We start from the raw sequence: 23,104 nt of genomic DNA, 5'->3' as shown, positions 1-23,104 counted from the left end.
AGTGTCTGGGGAGGACTCGGTCAGGGAGCCCCCTCCTTTCACCCTGGTACTAGGAGCTGAAGAGGCGAGATGCCAGGCGAACGGCCAAAGGCAGAGGTCTTTTTAACCCCATATCTCTTGTCTCCCACACAAGTTGTAGGGCCCCTCCACCGTGTCTAGTCCTGAATTGGGAATGCCAGCTCCCGGCGCGGCGAGGCCCGGGTCCGGTCCCTAGGTGAGTTTTTCTCTCCAGCTGAAGACCCGACGCCGTGAATACCAGGGACCCGAGCCCTCCGGGGCTGCTGGCTTTGGAGGGATTTCCAGACGTTGCAGTCGGGGTGAGCGGAGAGACTAAGAAGTACAGGGGACTAGAGAAAGCAGATGAGGGTGAATTGTCTCATCAAGATGGGGGATAGGGAAAAGGGGCGAGAAGTAACCCGGGGCGCAAGGTCCACAGCGAAAAAAACAAAATAAAACAAAAAAAACACGCCCGAGACCAAGGCTTAGCCACTTTACACGCAGGACTTAGTTGTGGCAGCGAGGAGAGCTTCGAACCTAGGAAATTTTGAGGAAGCGTTTGTCTCCATCACAGGAATTGGGTTTCCACGTTGCTGCTGGAGCTTTTCGTAAGTCGATAAGAGCAGCATCTTCCTCTTTGTCTCCAAACCCGCGAAATTGATACGCTTTGAAAGCGTTCTTCCAGGCGAAAGCGCTTGGTACTTTTATGCTTGGATAGAAGGGGAGAGTCCAATACAGTGCACGCGGCCACAAAGGTGTTTTCGACGAGAATTCGATGGGAAGCGGAGGAACGAGTTTTTCCCACATTCAGAGGCCAAGCCAGGAACTGTAAAACGTTCACTTTTGAAAGGTCCCACCGAGATTCGAACTCGGATTGCTGGATTCAAAGTCCAGAGTGCTAACCATTACACCATGGGACCGACCACAAGGGTGGAATAGGTGTATACAGTCGTGGTTTAATACCTCCTTGATAATAAACTTTCTAGTTCCAATCCAAGAGTTAGGTCAGGCTTCAGTGAGACTCACGCTGACAGGAAAGCTGACGCTTTGTTGCTGAAGAAGGAGTAACTGTCAAAATAAAATTCAGGGGGATCTCTTCACTCTTTCCTGCGCTTTTGTTAGGAGCACAAATTAGCTTCCAGAAATCAACCGGGCAGATTTGTGAGGTCTGAAACTTAACAATTTAGAAAGCCCTCTTTAAGAAAAAGAACAGCTGTTATCAACATAAAATTATGGGTACTCTAAGGCCTGTATGATGTATCTGAGGATAAGCTGGAGTAGGGAGAGGCAGCTGTCTTAACTAATTTTCACTATACTAGCATACTTTTGCAAATTTTACAAAATATGTTTCATACAGAGCAACCTCTTCCCAAGGCCTTGGAAAGCACAGCGCAAGGAAAGGATCTTAACACACTTCAGCGAGACTCATGATAAACATCCCTCTGGGGTGCAGATCTTTTAGCAATATCTATCAAAATAGTCTCTTCTACAGCCACTAAAAAGAATGGGATAGACATGTAACACATGTTGGCTTGGCAGTTTCTGGGGGAGGATTTAAATTTAAAACAAACAAAAAAAGCCCAGTAACTTGATGAATTGTAGTCTAGTATGATTTGTTTTGCAAATTATAATGAGTTATAATTGTGACTCAGTTATATTTGTACATAATAATATTGTACTCAATTTTATATGTACATTTTAAAAATAGGTTGGAGGTACATGCAACAAACTCTTGGCATCAATTTTTCTGAGGAATGGAACTGAGGATGAAGAAACTTCACTTTTTGCCATGTTGACTTTTTAAATATTTGACTTTTTTTTATAAGTGTCTATGACTGTTGTAGTAGTTAACAAATGCAAATCTACAAAACAAAACAAAACAAAGAGTAAGGCTCGTCAGTAGAGGACTTAGAAGTCATGCTTACTCCATGTTAACTGCCTACTGTGCTCAGCATGGCAAAGATCACTGCCTTGCAGAATGAGAAAAAGGTAGTAGAATCCCTGATTGCAAAGGATAGTTAGTGGGGAAACACAAAAGATAAGTTCAGCACGTCAAAAGTGGCTGGGAAAATGATCCTTTCAGAGTTAGATGATACAGGCACACAGACAAAAATTTTATACACAATTTTACTCAAGACCATTCACGGACTCTAAGCGTAAGATTTCTTTTTTATTTAGAGATTTCTGAAAGAAATGTTCTGATTATTCAAAGACTCTCTACTCAGAAATGCCAAAATGTGAGAAATCAACATGAGGACCACAGAAGAAGGAAACAGAGAATGGAGAAGGGAACCAGGCAGCAATTCAACAAATATTCCTTGGGCATCTCTGCGCTACCAGAGGTATGGAGGAGCCCAGTGACTGCTTGAAGGGAATGTTCTGGTTACTCCACTCCAGTTATTCGCTAAGGCGCTGATCAGCCGTCCAGATTTTGTTAGATTTCTGGGACCAGTTTCCCACAGTTGTTTAGTCACGGCTCTCTGCTCCGTGACTAAACAACTGAGGCTCATTCTCGGTGGTCTTGATTTTCTAATCCGTAAAATGGAAACAATGGACTAACTCTTACATTTCTTTTTAAGCCTGATTTAGGGTGAAAGGGAAAGGTGAAAGTGGCCCGAAATTAACGAGGAAAGGTGGGGGAGGAGCCTACAGATTCGCTGACGTTGTAGTCCTTAGGGATGCTCCTCTCTGTTTTGTTTCAGATCGCTGCGGTGAGCACCACGGGTCTGAGTGCCAGCGGTGGTTTATCATGGTGACAGGAAAACACAGACTAGCAGCCTCTACTCCAGCACTACTCACACTGTGAAACTCTTTTCACCGGGATGCCAGATAACTAGGTAATTCCGGAGTTAATTCTCCGTAGTTTCCAGAGTACTTGCCTCCCCAGAATTACTGGTACCGTAGGTGTTTGCACAACCAGTGAGAAGACTGCACCACCTGGAATCCTAGAGCGGACCGGAAGTGAGCGTGGCTCACCGGGCCCGGCCGGAACCTACGGGCACAGCTGCGGGTGTGTCTGCGGAACCTTCACCTGAGCTGTAGAGTGTTTCCCTCGACCCACTAGTCTGGGTTCGACAGGGTCTGAGCTCCTCAGAGGTGGGAGCTGCAGCCGAGGGAAGGGTGCATGTGCGCAGCGACAATCGGGCCTCTTCCCCAGGCAGCTTGTGAGCCCCTCTCACTCTCCGCCCTCGCCCAGGCTGCTCCGATCTTCGTTTCCTTGCCTGGGCTCATACACCCAGGCTTTATTTAGGGCCAAAGTATCCTTCATAACCTCAGTTTTCTGTCTCGCAAGTATCTTGCCGCTCAATTTGTGACCCTGAAGCTTTAGTGAGTCGCTCTGTGCTCACTATTTCTGGTCTTTTCAGAGGATGACTTCACTTTCAATGGAATTGCCCGAGTAACTGCCCTGTGTTGTCACGTAAACAAGTCCTTTTAAACTGAGTCTGTAGTTGTCCTGTGTTGAGTGTTTTCTTACATCAAAAACTGTCCTAACCAAGAACAAAAAAGGAGTTCAAGTAAAATCACCCATTTGCCTAGAGCCCAACTGGAGAGAGCCTTTCCCTGAGCTGTCTAAGCTCGGGATGGAAGCAGTCTCTAGGGTCTTCCCAGCCTTGGCTGGCCAGGCTCCAGAAGAACAAGGGGAGATTATCAAAGTAAAGGTTAAAGAAGAAGACCATACTTGGGATCAGGAATCAGCCCTACCTAGGAATTTGTCTTATACCAGGGAACTCTCTCGTCAGCACTTCAGGCAGTTCTGCTATCAGGAGACACCTGGACCCAGGGAGGCTCTAAGTCAACTGCGGGAACTTTGCCGTCAGTGGCTGAACCCAGAGATACATACCAAGGAGCAGATCCTGGAATTGTTGGTGCTGGAGCAGTTCCTGACCATCCTGCCTGAGGAGCTCCAGTCTTGGGTGCGGGAGCATAATCCTGAGAGTGGAGAAGAGGTGGTGACTTTGCTGGAAGATTTGGAGAGGGAGCTTGATGAACCTAGACAGCAGGTGAGAAATTGGAGGTGCCATCTTCTGTGGAGAATTTGGGTGCATGGATCCAGAATGGAGTAATGGGAGTAATTTCGCGCTGGTGGTTGCAAACCCTGGTTTGGGGCATTATTTATTATTTGATCACTGGTGTAGATGAATAGATGCGTGCATATGAGATAACAGTTTTTGTGTATGATACAAATAATTAAATGATTTAACCAAATGGAAAAGCGTGATCTATTTTTTACCAGTAGAAAATATATTTTATGTAGTGACTATGAGATTAAAGAAATATACAATAGTAAATTTTTTAAAAAAAATTACTGTCTTTTGAAGCTATCTAGGCTCTGTCACTAATTAGCTGTGTAACCTTGGGCATATCACACCTTCTCTGGGACATTAATGTCTTCATCTGTACAATGAAAATACTAATTGCATGATTTCCTTGGTTCTTTTCAGTATCTAGAGTTGGTATGTAAAATGTTTTGAGCTCAAAATTATTTTTAGAAGAATTTTAAAAGCTTTTTGCCATTACAGTGGAGTTGTTTCTAAAGGGGTTTATTTGCCTTCTTTGACAGTAATTTTAGAACATTATGGATATTGCCAGACATTCTTATATTTTTTAGTGATACTATTCATACATTTATCTGAACTCTTTCAGAATATGAACCCTTTATGTATACAGTCTGATCTGTTAAAAACGCATGTTTCTGGAATGCAAAATCTTTTAAAATGAGGTCAGTATGCTGGAAGTGAGTCAGTATAATGCTGAAATTGTGTAGGCTCATGTATGAGTTTTTCCAGCAAGTTGATGTTTGGGGCCACCAGGTGGGAGTAGCTGAATTCAGAGTATCTGATTTAGCTGAGCACAGCAAGTCCTGAATACATACAATACTGTACATAATTCCCATTTGCCCCCACATCCTTCCTCTGGCTGTCTTGGAAGCGCTTATTTACATTGTTCCTCCCATCTTTGTGTATTTTTTGCTAAACTTTTTTGTATTCCAGAAAAGGAGCAAGCAGAGGGTTTTGCAAGTGCCATAGAAGTGTGCTTGTGGTAAAATTTCTGCTAGTGAGTATAAAAGAAAAAAAGCTTTAACAATTGAAGACAAGTTTGAAACTATACAGTGTTTTGAAAGAAAAGAAACTGTGAGATTGGTCATGCAACTGGCATAAAGGAGTAAATGTATGTACAATTAGAGACAATGATGGGAAAAATAAAAGAAAATTATCTAGCTGGAACAACTGCCAGTGTTATGAAATCTATTGGAACAAGGAATAAGGAAATGCAGGAAATGGAGCATTTGTTAAGTGTGTGGATTTAATACCAAACAAGGAAGCAATCCAATGCAGTCTTTCTCAGTTAAAGAAAATACCTTCACAATGTATGGAGACATTAAGAAAAAAAAAGATGAAAGTCCCGCAGAAGTGCCTTCATTTAGTGGAAGTAGTGGCTGGTTTAGTGGCTTCAAGAACTACTGTACTTTCCACAGTGTTAAACTGTCTGTGCAGACGAGGCTGTAAGTGCAGATGAAGAAGCTGCAAAGACATTTTCCCCTCATTAAGAAATTAGATTGGTAAGGAAGGCCATCCTCTAGCTCAGATTTTTAGTTTTTATGAAACCAGTCTCTATTGGAAGCAGATGCCCTCAAGGGGATATGTGAAGAATTTGGGTGCATGGATCCCGAATGGAGTAAGCAGGACTGGAAGTACTCTAGAAACACACTGTGGGGTTTAAGGCTACAAAGGATCAACTGATGGTGATGCTGGGTGCAAATGCCAGTGGAATTTTAAAGCTAAAGCCTGTGATTATCATTCTGCTAATCTATAAGCTTTAAAATGAATTGTAAAGACTAGCCTTGGTGCCTACTATAGGTCTAGCAAGAGAGACTGGATGACAGGGCAGACATTTTCTGATCTTTTGGGTGATTTTTTTTTGTAGATTAAAAAAAAAAAAGCATTGCAAGATAAAAAAAATTGTCTTTTAAAATTCTTGTAATTCTCAGCGATACACCAAGCCACCCTCCAGTAGTCACTGAGCTTTCCTCAAATATCACAGCTCTCATTTTACCTCCCAATACAACTTCTTTACTGCAGCCCCTTGATCATGGTGTGATTGCAATCTTTAAAGCTTATTATTTAAAGCAAACATTCAAGATATTGATTGCCTATACAGGGGGTGACAGTGCCCTAACATTTTTTGAATTCTGTAAATGATTCAACATTAAACTTATTATTGATATTATTGTAGAGGCCTGGAATGATTTCACAAAAGCCTGTTTGCATGGGGTGTGATATACAATTCTCCCTGATTTAATTTATGATTCCAAAGCCTTTGAGCCTTCAGAAGAGCTCCGCAAAACCAACCCAAGTTGTATTGCTCTTGCAAAGGGGTTGGATTTGAAGAAGTTGCTAGTGAGGATAATGCGGAGCTGCTGCAATCTGACACACAGGATCTTTCTACAGAAGAGCTGCAAGTTAGTTGCTAAGGCACAAATGGAAGGTGTGGAGGAAGAAGAACATGCAGTTCCGCAAGCTACAAGCTGCCTCCCAAGAGCTTTTCACTTCTCAGTTATCTTCTGCTTCAAGTATGATAGAGAAGCAGTTGGCGTAGATAAAAGATAATGACTACAATGCAGAACGCAGCATGATTTCACTTCATGACATAAAGTCCCAATTGGACTCATATAAACAGCTTCTTTATGAAAGAAGGAAAGTGTTAAAACAGCAAACACTGGGTATCTTTTTATAAGCCAGTGTCAAATAAATAAAAACAAAATGACGAACCGGAACCCACATCATGTTTCTTGTAGTATCACTGTATCCAAGGGTGGAAGGATATAACATCAAATGTTCAAGCCTCTTCACTTGGACTTTTGATGATTATGTCTTTCCACCTTTGAATTTTTGTTGTTGTTTGTTTGTTTGTTTTGAGACAGAGTCTCGCTCTGTCCCCTGGGCTGCAGTGCAGTGGCGCGATCTCGGCTCACTGCAAGCTCTGCCTCCGGGGTTCAGCCATTCTCCTGCCTCAGCCTCCCGAGTAGCTGGGACTACAGGCGCCCGCCACCACGCCCGGCTAATTTTTAGTAGAGACGAGGTTTCACCGTTAGCCAGGATGGTCTCAATCTCCTGACCTCGTGATCCGCCCACCTCAGCCTCCCAAAGTGTTGGGATTACAGGCGTGAGCCACCGTGCCCGGCCCACCTTTGAATTTTTGATGATTATATCCTTCCACCCTTGCCTCGCCCTTTCCTCACACTTGTTTCTAACAAGATAACATCACCTTTCTAAGGTAAAATCCTATACTTAAAGTAAGATTTATTAATGTCTTATATTTTTACTAGAGTTGTTATAGTGTTTATTTTATTTTATTTTTATTTTTATTTTTTGAGATGGAGTCTCACTCTGTCCCCAGGCAGGAGTGCAGTGGCGGGATCTTGGCTCACTGCAACCTCTGCCTCCCTGGTTCAAGCGATTCTCCTGCCTCAGCCTCCTAAGTAGCTGGGATTTACAGGCACGCGCCACCACGCCCAGCTAATTTTTGTATTTTTAGTAGAGACGTGGCTTCACCATGTTGGCCAGGATGGTCTCGATCTCTTGACCTCATGATCCGCCTGCCTCAGCCTCCCAAAGTGCTGGGAGTACAGGCGTGAGCCACCGCTCTGGCTGGGAGTTGTTATAGTTTTAATAGTGCTCTGGTGACAAAGTTGTGTAGGTGTTAAAATAGTCCACCCTTTAACAGTATCTTCCCCATAAATCCTGTCACTTTTCTGCAGTTTTGCAGAAAGCATGTTTTTTTAATACATTCATATGTTATGTTGCAGCACAAATGCCTATATAAGCAGTTTCTCATGTCTAGTCAGCACACCCTTTTCCCTTTGCTTTAAATAACAAATACTGTGGGGGTTTTTCCCCCCCTTAAGATATGCCTGTTACTTTAGAATAGGGGTATCCAATCTTTTGGCTTCCCTGGGCCACATTGGAAGAATAATTGTCTTGGGCCACACTAAAATACACTAACACTAACGATTGCTGATGAGCTTAAAAAAAAATCACAAAACAATCTTACAATGCTTTAAGAAAGTTTACAAGATTGTGTTGGGCCACATTCAGAACTGTCCTGGGCTGCATGTGGCCTGCAGGCTGCAGGGTGGACAAGCTTGCTTTAAAATTTCCCCTTCTAGCTTTGTTGAAAAATGTAGCTTCTGGTAGGACTTGGTGTTTGGTCAGCCCCTTGAGTATTGTTCAGGTTATACGCTGATCATGTTTGATAGTTTTTTTAATGTGGTCAGAGTTATAAATATCTCTTAATCTTGTTGAATATCAAGTTTGTATAAATGTTTCTCATTTTTCTTGTTTTTGTGTGATTTCCCCCACAGGGGAAATACCACTGGCAGACACTTTTAGCTGCCAACCCAGTGTCTATTCTACCCTTCTTTCTTCCCGACAAAGTGTTGGTTTTGTTCATACTGGCAGTATATCTAGTTAAATTCTTTCCCAGGCTTCCTTGTTCTAGAGTTAACTATGCAACAGAATTCTGGCCAGGGAGAAATAAGCATATTTCGGGAAGGAGGTTCCTGGGGAAGCTTTTATTTTCCTGATGGGATAGGGGAGATTAGTTTAGTTTCACCTTTTCTCACTTCCAGTCTTGAACACTAATATGATATCTGGCTATCTTGTGACCATTAAGTGATGGTAAGCATGAGGCCAAATGCTAGTGTTAAAAGTGATAGAGCAGAAATATGAAGACAGCTAGGGTCCCTGACAAAACTGTTAGATAAATGAGTTGGTGCCAGCAACTACCTTCTTCTAGACTTCTTGTTATGTAACAAAAATAAACCCCTATTTGTTTGTGCCACTCTAAGTTAGGTGTTCTAATTTATTGGAAATATGTGCATTTCTAATGAACACAGCAATATTTACTCTACCATATTACAACCAAAAGTTTCTTTCCAGCATTTTCATTTATTTATTTATTTGAGATGGAATCTCACTCTGTCACCCAGGCTGGAGTGCAGTGGCACGATCTTGGCTCACTGCAACCTCCACCTCCCAGGCTCAAGCAATCCTCCCTCCTCAGCCTCTTGAGTAGCTGGGACCACAGATATGTGCTACCATCCCTGGCTAATTTTTTGTATTTTGTGCAGTGATGAGGTTTCACTATGTTGCCCAGGCTGGTCTCGAACTCCTGAGCTCAAGCAATCCTCCCACCTCAGCCTCCCAAAGTGCTGAGATTACAGATGTCAGCTACTGCACTCAACCTCTTTCCAGCATTAAAAAAAAATCAAACCCAGGAATTGAATACTGAAAGACTAATGATTGTCATGACCAGTTTGAAGTAACTTCAGTTTTGTAATTTATTACCACCCCCCAAGGTACTCTTCAAACTTCTGTGGTAGAGGCAGAAGTGGAGTTCCTCCCAGTTCTAAGACCAGGCCCACCCATTTTGGTCTAGTCCGGCTGGTGGAAAAGTAGAGGAATCAAGAGGCTAGATTTGTGTTTGTACTTAGGGGGTGTGGGGGGGTGGGGGAGAGTCAGTGAATAATTCAGCACAATGAACCATATCCATATTTTGTTTCTTAGTTGCTCCAAAAGCTGGGATTGTGTATACTAACATTACAGAATTGATACATTGTTTAATTATAAACAGCAGGTGGCTCTCTTTCACAGATTCTGTTTCTGGCAGTTATGCAAAGATTTAGACAAATTGAAATGCATGCTATTATATTATACAAAGCAATTTACATAAGATACCTTATTAAGCTCAGAGAAGGGAAAAACATACCAAAGGGAACTGGCTTAACCATTTTGTGAATTTTGAGAAAATGATTTTTTGAAATGTGCTTTGCACAGTTTAAGAATTTTTTTTTTTTTTTTTGAGACAGAGTCTCATTCTGTCATGCAGTGGCACAATCTCGACTCACTGCAACCTCTGCCTCCTGAGTTCAAGTGATCCTCCTGCCTCAGCCTCCTGAGTAGCTGGGACTACAGGCGTGCACCACCACACCCGGCTAATTTTTGTGTTTTTAGTAGAGATGGGGTTTCACCATGTTGGCTAAGCTGGTCCCAAACTCCTGACCTCAGGTGATCCATCCACCTCGGCCTCCTTTTATTAGTCCCAAAATGCTGGGATTGCAGGCATGAGCCACCATGACCAGCAAGAATAAATTTATAATGTGGTATCCAAGTTGGAGGAAAGGAGCATGACACAGAATCTTAAATCCCAACGTGATATTCTAATAATATGTAGGCTTTCATCTCCTCCTATGTCGTTGGATATTCCCTTTTAGAATATTCTGGTTTATGTGCAATTTTGGGATTCACTATCCATGGACATTTTCCAACTTGATGTAGCAGCGTAAGTGTAACCATTAATAACTCTGTAATCCTTTAACAATTTGAACATTTTCTTAGGCCTGGTGAATCTGCATTATTAATAGTAGAGACAGGGTTTTGCCATGTTGGCCAGGCTGGTCTCAAATTCCTGACCTCAGGTGATCCACCTGCCTCGGCCTCCCAAAGTGCTGGGATTACAGGCATGAGCCACTGTGCCCGGCCCAATATTTACTTTTAATTAACTACACTGAAACTCATTTACAATTTTTTTCAGTCATCACAGTTTAGGAGATATTTCTTTAACGTGCTTTCATTGTTATTCCCAGAAACAGAAACCAAAGGGATGCATTTTAACTCCTGTCCTATAGAGACATCAGTTTCTGTTGTATGGCTCTGGCTTTATTAGTCCCAGCATTTTTCATTTCTCTTCATGTTTTATCTTGTACTTAAGAATTCAGTAAAGACTGATTTTTTTCTTCTCACATTCTATTTTAGTGGAAGAATACAAGTTTAGCTATGACAAACTACAATTATTTATATTGTTTACCAAATGCACCTATTTGTCCACAGGCCTCACAGGGCACATATGGGCAGGAAGTTTCTATGGAAGAAAGGACCCCTCTGGATTCCGCAAAGGAGTCTTTAGGCACCCAGCTTCAGTCTATGGAAGATAGAATGGAATGTGAATCTCCAGAGCCACACCCACTTCAAGATAATGGTGAGAATAATTTAGTTCTAAGAAAGAAGGTGAGAATAATTTAGTTCTAAGAAAGAAGGTGAGACTTGGGAGAGTGAAGGGTCTAGTATTGAAAGTTATCAAACCTCATTCCATTTCAGCTTCTACTGAATGTATTAATAGTTGAAGGAAAAGTCAATCAGTATAGTGTAATGTTATTAAGGGAGTTGAATTAAAACAGTCAGATAATAATGTCAAAAATACTTGAACACAAGATTTTTCACGGATACTTTGTAATGAAGTTAGTAAGTACCTGTGGATAAATCAGATACCTCTGTATGTAAATACTGAGCACTTGTCAGTGTAGTCATGGGTCCCATTGCTGTAGCCTCTGACCACAATTTTTGTCACATAATGACTGTGTATACATTGGAAATACTATTTGGAAATTCTACCTTAGAATATGGAATTTCTGGAGTCTATGTTTATTAGTGTTCTAAGGTCTGTTATTGGTATAATGTGTAGTAGAGGCAGAGTCTGGCCTGGTTCTGGAACAGCTATCTTTTCCATTTAAAAAGGATTAGGTAAAATGGATACAATGTTTTTCTCCTCTTATAGCCCTAACAATTTTCTTAGACATTAATATTGATTCTATAAACTTCTGGGGCTCATATTTTCCTGGTTCTCTTGACATTGCCCTGTATTTCTTCTTTTAATTCATTCTTGTTTATTTTCCTTCTCTGCTTCTAGTTCTATAGCATGGCACAAAATGAATCAGCATGGAAAGAAATGCTATCCATACGATGGTCTTTTTCAGTCACATTTTGAGATAGCACTTACCATTATTGTTATTTTATTATAAAGTTAATTAACAATTTTCTATTGAACACTATATGTAGTAACATGTTAGATAATGTGAAAGATACTAGAGAAATAAGTGATCTCTGTTTCTTTAGAAACTTACAGTCTTGTTGCATCTACCTATAAAACAGTTAAAGAAAAAGGTGCTATAGTGCTAACTTGTGTTATAAATAGATTATGATTTTCAGGAAAGGAAAACTCACTGTGAGTTTAAATTTCATGATCAAAGAAGCCTTACTGGAACAATTGAGAGTTAAATGAGGCCACACCATACAGTAACATATTATTAATTTTAACCTAGTTTTAGAAAATATAAACATTTTAGATGATTTAAATTTAGTAGTTCATTACTGCTACAGAACCAAACTGGGGTTTACTTGCCTGGCACAGGAAAGCCAAACATCCACATCAGCAGGAGAAAGGAGGGCATTTATTTGCAGAGTGTCAAGCAAGGAGAATTGGGCCCCTCAAAATTAAGACCCAGTTTCCCCGATGGTTTGCAAGTAAAGTTTTTTTAAAAGAAGGGAGTCAGAGGTTACAAGCAAAGTCATAAATCAATACGTGGACACTGTACATTAGTTTGACCTAAAAAGGTAGGATGGACATCTCAAAGAAGGGGCTTACAGGTCATAGGTAGATTGAAAGATTTCTGATTTGCAATTGGTTAAGGAGGCAAAGCTTTGTCTAAAAATTTGGGATCAGCAGAAAAGAAGGTTAGCTCTGGCTTGTGGGTGTGACTTCTTCCAGGCCCCACAGGAAGAACTTTAGAACAAAGCAGCGGTTGGAGTTCAGTCCTCAGTTCCCCATTATCTGAGGTCTTCAGACCAGTGGATCCATTTGGTGTAGGTATGGGTTTCTGAAAAACAACTTAGGGATATATGTTAAGATGCTATCTTTAGTTAATACAGGGAACATCTCATGACTAACTTTTTTGGATGTTGTTTTAAGGTATTACCTTCTTGTTTATCAAGTTGCTCATTTACTTCTTAGAGGTAGTTAGATGCCTGGAATTTCCCTTGAAGGAACTCAAGATTTTCTGTTATTACCATGCTTGGGGTTAGGGGTGTCTGACAGGCCCCTAAGAGGGGTCCCTGCTCTGTCTCACTGTTTGGTATGCAAATTGATAGTATAAATGATGTTGACTTGAGTGAAAATATTTTTCCAAGCAACTATAAAACTATCTAGAGATGTTATGCTAATTCCAGGTTATTCTTTTTTATTCTTTCCAAAATAGTTTTTTTTCCTTAACACTTAGCCAAATTTGAAGTATTCTTAGTGTTTCTGTTATTATGAGTATTCTAGAAATTTCTTTTAATAAACTTTATTAAATCAGAAATTTTTCACAGATTTTGACTCATCCACTACTCTTATTAAAATTAGTAATGAAGCTATTTGTATTGAGTTTGTAGTTAATAGCCCTGAAAGGGAGCTGATATGACTATATTAGGTTGGAACTTACTCCTCAAATGTTGATGTAATAGCTAACCTGACTGAATAAAAGAGAAAATGTGTAGTGTGGAGATTTTTAAAAAAAATCTATTATTGTCTTGCTGAGGTTCCTCCAAAAAAAAAAAGTCTGGGACTGGGTGCAGTGGCTCACGCCTGCAATCCCAGCACTTTAGGAGGCCAAGGCGGGTAGATCACGAGGTCAGGAGATCGAGACCATCCTGGCTAACACAGTGAAACCCCGTCTCTACTAAAAATACAAAAAAAAAAAAAAAAGTCTTTGCATAGTAAACAAACAAGTAAATGTTAATTTGCGTCCTATTTTACATAAAACAGTGCTTCAATCCTGAAAACTGCTCTGGAAAGTCATGTCCTGGCTTTCTGCTCTTTATTGTGTGAAACTTTTTGTTACTGGCTGGAGTTTCATTTACGCTCTTCATTCCACCAAGGTTGGATTCCTTAATCAAAATGGTATCCCCCTGGCCTGGTGCAGTAACTCACGCCTGTAATCCTAGCACTTTGGGAGGCTGAGGCTGGCAGGCAGATTGCTTGAGACCAGGAGTTCAAGACCAGTCTGGCCAACATGGTGAAACCCCATCTCTACTAAAAATAAAAACATTAGTCAAGTGTCATGGTGCGCACCTGTAGTCCCAGCTACTCGGGAGGCTGAGGTAGGAGAATTGTTTGAATCTAGGAGGCAGAAGTTGCAGTGAGTGGAGATTGTGCCACTGCACTCTAGCCTGGGCAACAGAGTGAGACTCTGTCTCAAAAAAGAAAGAAAATGGAATCCCCTTTTGTGTGTCCATATTCCCTACTTCTACCTCAAGCACTACTGGCTCCTTTGGCAATATATGTATTTTAAATTATATTCTTGAATATTCTAATTGATTTTTTTCCTTTGTTTTTAGGGTCATTTTTGTGGTTTTCCATGATGTCTCAAAGCATGGGTGATGATAACCTCAGTAGCTTAGATACTAATGAAGCAGAAATTGAACCAGAAAACATGAGAGAAAAGTTCTTCAGAAGCTTAGCAATGTTACTGGAAAACAAAAGTAATAATACTAAGATATTTTCTAAAGCAAAGTACTGTCAGTTGATAAAGGAAGTGAAAGAAGCTAAAGCTAAGGCGAAAAAGGAATCAGTTGACTACCGTCGCTTGGCTAGATTTGATGTTATCCTTGTACAAGGAAATGAGAAGCTAATTGAGGCTGTAAATGGGGAAACAGATAAAATACGGTATTACTTACACAGTGAGGACTTATTTGACATTCTGCATAATACACATCTCAGCATTGGACATGGTGGACGTACTCGCATGGAGAAAGAGTTACAAGCGAAATACAAGAACATCACAAAAGAAGTTATAATGCTGTATCTGACCCTCTGTAAACCATGCCAACAGAAAAATTCAAAACTCAAGAAGGTTCTAACATCAAAACCAATTAAGGAAGTTAGTTCAAGATGCCAAGTAGATCTTATAGACATGCAGTTGAATCCTGATGGGGAGTACAAATTTATTTTGCATTATCAAGATCTCCGTACAAAGTTAAGTTTTTTGCGGTCATTAAAGTCTAAAACGCCTACAGAAGTTGCACATGCTCTTTTAGATATATTTACAGTTATTGGAGCACCCAGTGTCCTACAATCTGACAATGGGAGGGAATTTTCAAGCCAGGTTGTCAGTGAACTCAGTAATATTTGGCCAGAATTGAAAATTGTCCATGGGAAGTCTCAGACCTGCCAAAGCCAGAGTTCTGCAGAACAAACTGAGGATATCCGAAAGAGGATTTTCTCCTGGATGCAAACTAACAACTCATCACACTGGGCTGAATTTTTGTGGTTCATTCAGATGTCCCAAAATCAGCCCTATCACAGAAGCATGCAACAGACTCCATGTGAAAGTGCATTTAGCTCTGAAGCTAAACTGGGCTTGTCCCATTCTCAGCTAACTGAAGAACTTGTTGCCAGCTTGCATACAGAAAATGAATTAGATCAGGCTGACAAAGAGTTAGAAAATACTTTAAGAGCCCAGTATGAAGAAAACATTGAGACTGGAACAGACAGTAGTGATATTGAAGAAAATCTTTCTGTCACTCCTAAGGTGGCTGAAAAAAGCCCTCCTGAAAGCCGGCTAAGATTTTTATCCTGTGTAGTTTGTGAAAAAGAATGCACAGGTGTTAATAGTTGTATATCATGTGATGGAAATATCCATGCAATTTGTGGAGTGCCCTCTCAACATGGAACTGAGGGCTGTGGTCGGCAAATAACTTGTAGCCTTTGCTATGAAACCAGCACAAAGAAAAGGAAACATGATGAGATTCAAAGAAGTTTGCCTGTTAAACCTTCCAAAATGCTAAAGCCATCAGGGACACCATTTTCACCAGACAAAGTAGGAGATTGGGTAAGATTGAATATCTGCCATAGATGAAAGCAGGGGAAGAATCTCATTACAGTTTACTGTGAATAAGTGTTGTGTGACAAGGTATATGAAAGCACATTTTTATTACCTTGGATATATTTCCCCCAAAGAAGGCCTAATTACTTTTAATGCTTCTTCTCTTTTTTTCCAAGTTGGAAGTTGTAAAGTTGTAACCTTGAATGCTGCCTTTTTTATTATTCTGGGGGTGATGAACAGTATCTCTTTTACTCCTTTTTGATGTCACACATTTCTTGGGGGAATGAGAAAGCTAAGATGGAGGGAATAAGTAGTGTGTATGCTGGTATGTTTCTACAGAGAATGAGTTTGGTAACAGATGAATTTAGTGTTTCTCTGTTTCAATCATGTGAGTTTGGGTTCGGCGTAAGCTAAGAAAGGACACTTCAAATCAAGTGAAGAAGTATTTGTAGGGGTAGGGGATGATAAATTTGCTTGGAAGATATGGGTTTGTGTTGGGAAAGACTTCAGTTTGGGAATTTAAATGGAGAGCATGAAATAGAACCAAAAAAATTTAAAATCAGTAGGCTTTATGAGGTAGGGTTAATGTTTTGAAATATGGAGTTTACTCATTACCTAAACTAGTGGTACACAACATGTGATCAGTAGACCAGTACTGGTATAAAAACGCGAGTCCATAAGGAAATAAGTATAAAAATTAAGCGTAAGTATTTAGAAACCTTTATAACAATTGACATTACTGCAACATCCAAGCACATGATTAATGGACTCATCTTACTGAATAGGATATAGACCAATTTAGGTATAGTTAAACTCTCAAGGTGAGTCACATGTGGTGGCAGTTACACACTAGTCAAACACAATAGGTCCCCATTACAACCTGTGATACTTTATGTTTTGTTTATCAGCCATAACCCAAAGATGTATAAAACTCTGAGAAAATATAGGCATTTATTTATTTTTATAACTTAACTTTAAAATAATTTTTCGTTTTAATCAAGTCTAGTTTTTAACTTGTGATATAACATTGTTAGCTAAAGGAGGAAAGTAAAATTCATATTATTTACTTTTATTCCTAATTTCAGATGGCGAAACAAGCTTCACTGGACTTTTTTGTCAAGAAAAGACATGCCTTTTCTGAACACAGTAGTAGTAATAAAAGAAATGTTAACAATAGAAGTTATCCTGAAGAAGGGAAAACCAAAAGAGTTCATGCTAGTTTCACTCGGAAATATGATCCTTCATATATTGAGTTTGGTTTTGTAGCTGTAATTGATGGTGAAGTACTAAAACCACAGTGTATTATTTGTGGAGATGTACTGGCTAATGAAGCAATGAAACCATCAAAGCTTAAGCGACATTTATATTCAAAACATAAAGAAATAAGTTCACAACCTAAAGAATTCTTTGAAAGAAAGAGTAGTGAATTGAAAAGCCAACCAAAGCAGGTGTTCAATGTTTCTCATATAAACATTAGTGCTTTGCGGGCTTCGTATAAAGTAGCACTTCCGGTTGCTAAGTCTAAAACACCATACACAATTGCTGAGACACTAGTGAAAGACTGCATCAAAGAAGTTTGCTTAGAAATGTTGGGTGAATCTGCAGCAAAGAAGGTAGCTCAGGTGCCACTTTCCAATGACACCATAGCTCGACGTATTCAAGAACTGGCTAATGATATGGAAGATCAACTCATAGAACAAATAAAACTAGCAAAGTATTTTTCATTGCAATTTGATGAATGCAGAGATATTGCTAACATGATAATTCTTTTAGTCTATGTGAGGTTTGAACATGATGATGATATAAAGGAAGAGTTCTTTTTTTCAGCCTCTTTGCCTACAAACACAACTAGCTCAGAACTATATGAAGCTGTAAAGAATTATATTGTTAACAAATGTGGTTTGGAATTTAAATTTTGTGTAGGAGTATGTTCTGATGGTGCAGCTTCAATGACAGGAAAACATTCTGAAGTGGTAACCCAGATTAAGGAACTTGCGCCAGAATGTAAAACAACACATTGCTTCATTCATCGAGAAAGTCTTGCTATGAAAAAAATATCAGCTGAACTAAATAGTGTACTTAATGATACGGTAAAAATTGTGAATTATATAAAATCTAATGCATTGAATTCAAGATTATTCTCTTTATTATGTGATAATATGGAAGCTGATCATAAGCAACTGTTACTGCATGCTGAGATACGGTGGTTATCACGGGGAAAAGTTCTGTCAAGAATGTTTGAAATACGAAATGAACTCTTAGTGTTTCTGCAAGGCAAGAAACCCATTTGGTCCCAACTTTTTAAAGATGTGAATTGGACAGCCAGACTTGCTTATTTGTCTGATATCTTCAGTATTTTTAATGATCTTAATGCTTCTATGCAAGGGAAGAATGCAACTTATTTTTCAATGGCAGATAAAGTTGAAGGACAAAAACAGAAGTTAGAAGCTTGGAAAAACAGAATTTCTACAGATTGTTACGACATGTTTCATAATTTAACAACAATTATCAATGAAGTAGGTAATGATCTTGATATTGCACATCTGCAAAAAGTTATCAGTGAACATCTTACAAATTTGTTAGAATGTTTTGAATTTTATTTTCCATCAAAAGAAGATCCACGCATAGGAAATTTGTGGATCCAAAATCCATTTCTTTCATCAAAAGATAACTTAAATTTAACTGTAACTCTACAGGATAAGTTGTTGAAGTTGGCTACCGATGAAGGATTGAAAATCAGTTTTGAAAATACAGCATCACTTCCTTCATTTTGGATAAAAGCTAAAAATGACTATCCTGAGCTTGCTGAGATTGCTTTAAAATCGCTGCTTCTATTCCCCTCAACATACCTCTGTGAGACCGGATTCTCTACTTTAAGTGTTATTAAAACAAAACATAGAAACAGTTTAAATATACATTATCCCCTGAGGGTAGCATTGTCATCAATCCAACCTAGATTAGACAAATTAACAAGCAAGAAGCAAGCTCACTTATCACATTAAAAGCTTTAAATATTGATATGTAAGGTATTGGTTCAAAGTATGCATATAAGCATTGAGTGTGAGGAATTTGCTATTTCACTTTAAACTTTCTGTCTAGTTACAGTTAATGGAAGTATGAAAAGTTATGAGTGAAACAGCAATTTTCCATATAAGTTGCCTATATGTATATTTTCAATTAAGAATGTGTACAGTTTTTATAATTCTTTTATTTTTCCTCTTATATTTGTCATATTTATTAAAATATAATTTTAAATCTGTTGATTCTAATATTAAAACATTTGATCTTATATTTTGTGTCTTCTTATTGTATTTCATTAGCATGTTAAGATTGTAGGACAACTTCAGGATGGGAGATGGTTTCTTTGAAATAGACAAGGTCAGTGAAGGGAAGTGAATTCAAAGGGGTAGGCTTAGAATTCAAATGCAGGGGACAGGTCAGTAGGATATGAAGTTTGTTAAACTGATCCAGAGTGGTTAGGTTGGAAGTTGGTGTTAAGTTTGTTTTGTAGGTGCATGTTTAGACAAAGTGTGTGAGTGGGATGGAAGGGCACACTTATTTTGTAATGGTGTTATGGCCTTGGATACATATTGATAAATTTATTTATTTATTTATTTATTTATTCGAGGCAGGGTCTTGCTCTGTTGCCCAGGCTGGAGTGCATTGGTGCAATCTCTGCTTACTGCAACCTCCACCTCCTGGGTTCAAGTGATTCTTTTGCCTCGGTCTTCTGAGTAGCTGGGATTACAGGCACCCACCACCATGGCTGGCTAATTTTTGTATTTATAGTAGAGATGGGGTTTCACCATGTTGGCCAGGCTGGTCTTGAACTCCTGACGTCAGATGACCCTCCCACCTCGGCCTCCCAAAGTGCTGGGATTACAGGCGTGACCCGCTGCGCCCGACCAATAAATTCTGATTTCATAAGGATGGGCGATTGGACCATACTGACAAGTTTATGTTAGGAGGTGTCTAGATTTTGCTACAGCTGATTGCCTTTAAGGTGCTCTGGGACAAAGAAATTATTGGCACCTCAATTAGATTTAACAACCTCTATTTTGTTTGGAGATGATTCAGAAAAATGCCACAAATATCTGCTCTTGTGTCTGTGAACTCATTTAGAATTATCGAAAGCAAATTAGTCAGATAAAACAGGTTCTTTAGCATCAAAACATGACAGAATCCATGAAGAAAATATCTTTTCCTAGATAGGGTAGCAATTTACAGTAAGTGCTTCATTTCAAATAAATGTGATATTCAAAGTTAAGGAAAGGAAGGCTATTTAGTGATTCAGAATGTTACTAATAATTTAACCTTTTGGTAATGAAAGTTTCAAGGATCCTCCAAACCTTTGAAAGTAGAGGAAAGGTTCATATTTAGTCCTGTAACCTTAATTGGATTATGTTTTATTGTGTGTTTGTTTTAATCTTACAGCTTTTCAAAAACAAAAAAACCTTATAATGGTGGATAGATTTAGAAGACAGTGGTTTAATTTCTCCCACCGACAAATTATATGCCCTCTTTCCTATCTGACCATATTTTGGAACTAAGGGATTTTAAAATGTTTTACCATTTGTTTTATTGATTGAATAAAGTATTGTGTTTCCTATTTTTAATTTCAAAAAGCAATGTGTTGATTTTATATTTATTTCTATAAAAACTTAAAGTAGTCTGGAAGAAATTAACAGGGAATTAAGAGTACATATTAAAAAAGAACTAAATTCCCTTACTTTCTCTCTAAGAAATATAAAGTATTGGATGTCTGAGATTGGTACAAAGTCTTCTCATATACTTGAACAACTATTTTTATTTTTTTCTGTGAATGATTCAGTGCCAGGAGGCTAACTTTCTTTACCTTTTTTTTAAGACATAGGAATATTTGTCTTTCCTCCCTTACCTCCCTGTTTTATTGTCTCACTGTAAATTTTTTTAGGACAACAGCTTTATTGAGATTTTTATTGAGATCATGAAATCTTACTGCCTATTCTTAATGTGAATTTGATGACTAGTGATTCTGTAGATAACCTGATTTTCTCTTCCTATTTTCTGCTTGTTTTGCAGCAAGTTCACATGTCTATAAACATGTGGTATATGAATACACTGCAAAGGTATCTTTATTTGTGTATACTTATGACTACTGTATGCAGTACTCTTTATTTCCATCTATCATGTATATATGTGCTGGTTTTAAAAAATTGTATTTATGTATAACAGGAGGTTGTGTTGGGCTTTTCCTATTACTCAAAGAACAGCAACTAGGGAGGAGTCAAAAGATGGGTCAAGGGGACGCTAAGTACTTCACTTTTTAAAGAAATCTGACAATGACTAGAATCAGAAAACCCCACCACCCACTGCCTCCATGCACACACCCAGACCTAACTTGAAGGATGATTAAGAAGTGGTAGAACTAGCTCCCAAAATCGTGCTTTCCGCCAAGGGAATCACTGGTAGTGATTGAAGATGCCTTCAGGAAGGAGAGACTTGTATTTTATTTCCAGATTGGGTGTTAATTTAGGCGGCAAACTTGTTCATCTGCTTTCTGCCTACTTGATCAGGAAAATAAAAGGGAAGGTGGGGTGGGGAGAGGAGGCGATTAGACTTGCAGTAGTTCAGTCTGTAGTCTCACAATTTGGGGTGGCAAAAATATGCAAGTTTCCTGTGGGTCAGGTGACACCAAGGAATGTAATTAATTCTGACCTCTCGGCTAGTGTCACATTCAGGAAAACTGTCTTTCAGCCTGGAGAACTCTCCAACAAAGCCTGTGGGCATGTATAGCTATTGACAGATGAAGGAGGTAAAAGCCATTAAGTTATCTATCTATTTATATATTTGTGGGTAAGGCCCCCACAAATATCTTGGAGAATTCTCACATGGTCCCCATGAAAGAATGAGAAGGCTTGAATTCTGGGGCTTAGAGGGCAAATTACAAATTTACGCTTGGTGCCCGTGTGTGTGCGCGCGTGCACATATTTTGAAGTCTTTGGTCTAGCCCTGGTTTGAGGAAGCAGGATACAAGAGGGAATTGCAGCTAAGGGGCCTGATGGCCTTTGCAACTTTATACCCAGATTCCTCTCTATTGCCCCAGCCACCTGGGTGAAAGACCACTTGTCCTTCAGCTCCGCTGGTGAGAAACTTGAGAAAGAACCAAAGTGAGGGGAAACCCAGGGTGGGGCTTTTATGGCAGAGAAAGGAGGGTAGAGATTACTTGAGTGATCTCAGTGGTGCAGTCAAACTCTGGGCTTTTGGAGTTTGGCTGTTCTTGTTTGGCTGGCTGCTTAGCTATTTCAAAGACAAAAGACTCTTGAGTCAGGTTCTAAAAGGATCCCTGTTAGAAAGTGTCCCTTCTCTGATATATGGCTGTGTACTTTCTGCAGTGAATCTCTCCTGAATAACTCCCAGAATGTCTTTGCCAGTGTTCACCAAGATAGAAAGATTGTGCAAGTTTCAAACATTATACAATTAGAAATTATTATGATAAAGAATAAGACATTTATTTACTGGTTCAAAGAACATACTATGTGCTTTGTATTCTGACATATGTGTGTTAAATTGAACTTATGATCAATTTGTTATGATTGAGAGAGTTATAGGAGTTATAGTTTTTTTTAATAATCAAACCTTCGGCTCATTAAAATCATATAAAGGTGAAAAGCCTGAGGTTGTTATGGATTGCATGACTCTTTTTTCTTTCTTTTTTTTTTTTTTTGAGATGGAATCTCACTCTGTTACCCAGGCTGGAGTGCAATGGCATGATCTCGGCTCACTGCAACCTCCATCTCCCGGGTTCAAGCGATTCTCTTGCCTCAGCCTCTGGAGTAGCTGGGACTACAGGCATGTGCCACCACACAGGCTAATTTTTGTATTTTTAGTAGAGACAGGGCTTCACCATATTGGCCAGGTTGGTCTCGAACTCCTGACCTGGTGATCTGCCCGCCTCAGCATCCCAAAGTGTTGGGGTCACAGGCATGAGCCACCGTGCCTGGCTGGATTGCATGACTTTTAAGAGTTTATGCTGAAAGAATGATGTGCTTTATTTTAGGATTTAAATGCAAATGAATTTGTGGCTGAAATCTCTTTTGCATTTGGGAGAGCAAATTTTTCAAATTGCCATTTTCTTCTTCCACTTGAAAGCAGAAAAACCTTCTTTCAGTTGATTTGAGGAACCAAAACTGAACTCAGAGTGACAGGAGCACAGAGAAATGCAAGATGATGTAAGCTGGAAAAAGATGGCCAGACCAGAAGCTGGTTCATAAAGATGAACCAAGTTGAGGAGTTTAGCCATAATCCTGGGGGCACTGGGAAGTCAATAAAAGATTGATAAGTAGAAGATGACTTGAGTTACATTTTAGCAAAGCTTTCCTGGGTACAATGTAAAAAATAGATTGGAATGCTGAAGGACAGCAGGACACT

The 23,104-nt window shown here is 39.4% G+C and overlaps 1 protein-coding gene and 1 non-coding gene across 2 annotated transcripts; one reads left to right on the top strand and one right to left on the bottom strand.

Moving 5' to 3' along the window:
- Positions 1–845: 845 nt before the first annotated feature.
- TRNAQ-UUG (transfer RNA glutamine (anticodon UUG)) lies at positions 846–917 on the bottom strand. The gene has a single exon. It is a non-coding gene; the product is annotated as a tRNA-Gln (tRNA).
- A 1,846-nt stretch (positions 918–2,763) lies between these two features.
- Positions 2,764–20,094, top strand: SCAND3 (SCAN domain containing 3). The gene is made up of 4 exons (XM_054492109.2): positions 2,764–3,998; positions 10,887–11,034; positions 14,208–15,700; positions 16,780–20,094. The coding sequence occupies exons 1-4, from the start codon at positions 3,579–3,581 to the stop codon at positions 18,694–18,696; spliced, it is 3,978 nt and encodes a 1,325-aa protein (XP_054348084.2). The 5' UTR covers positions 2,764–3,578; the 3' UTR covers positions 18,697–20,094.
- Positions 20,095–23,104: the final 3,010 nt, after the last annotated feature.

This window comes from Pongo pygmaeus, chromosome 5, assembly GCF_028885625.2.
Source record: "Pongo pygmaeus isolate AG05252 chromosome 5, NHGRI_mPonPyg2-v2.0_pri, whole genome shotgun sequence".
NCBI classification, from domain to species: domain Eukaryota; kingdom Metazoa; phylum Chordata; class Mammalia; order Primates; family Hominidae; genus Pongo; species Pongo pygmaeus.
Note: the sequence above shows the minus strand (reverse complement) of the source record. Positions and strands in the feature narration are given on the sequence as shown.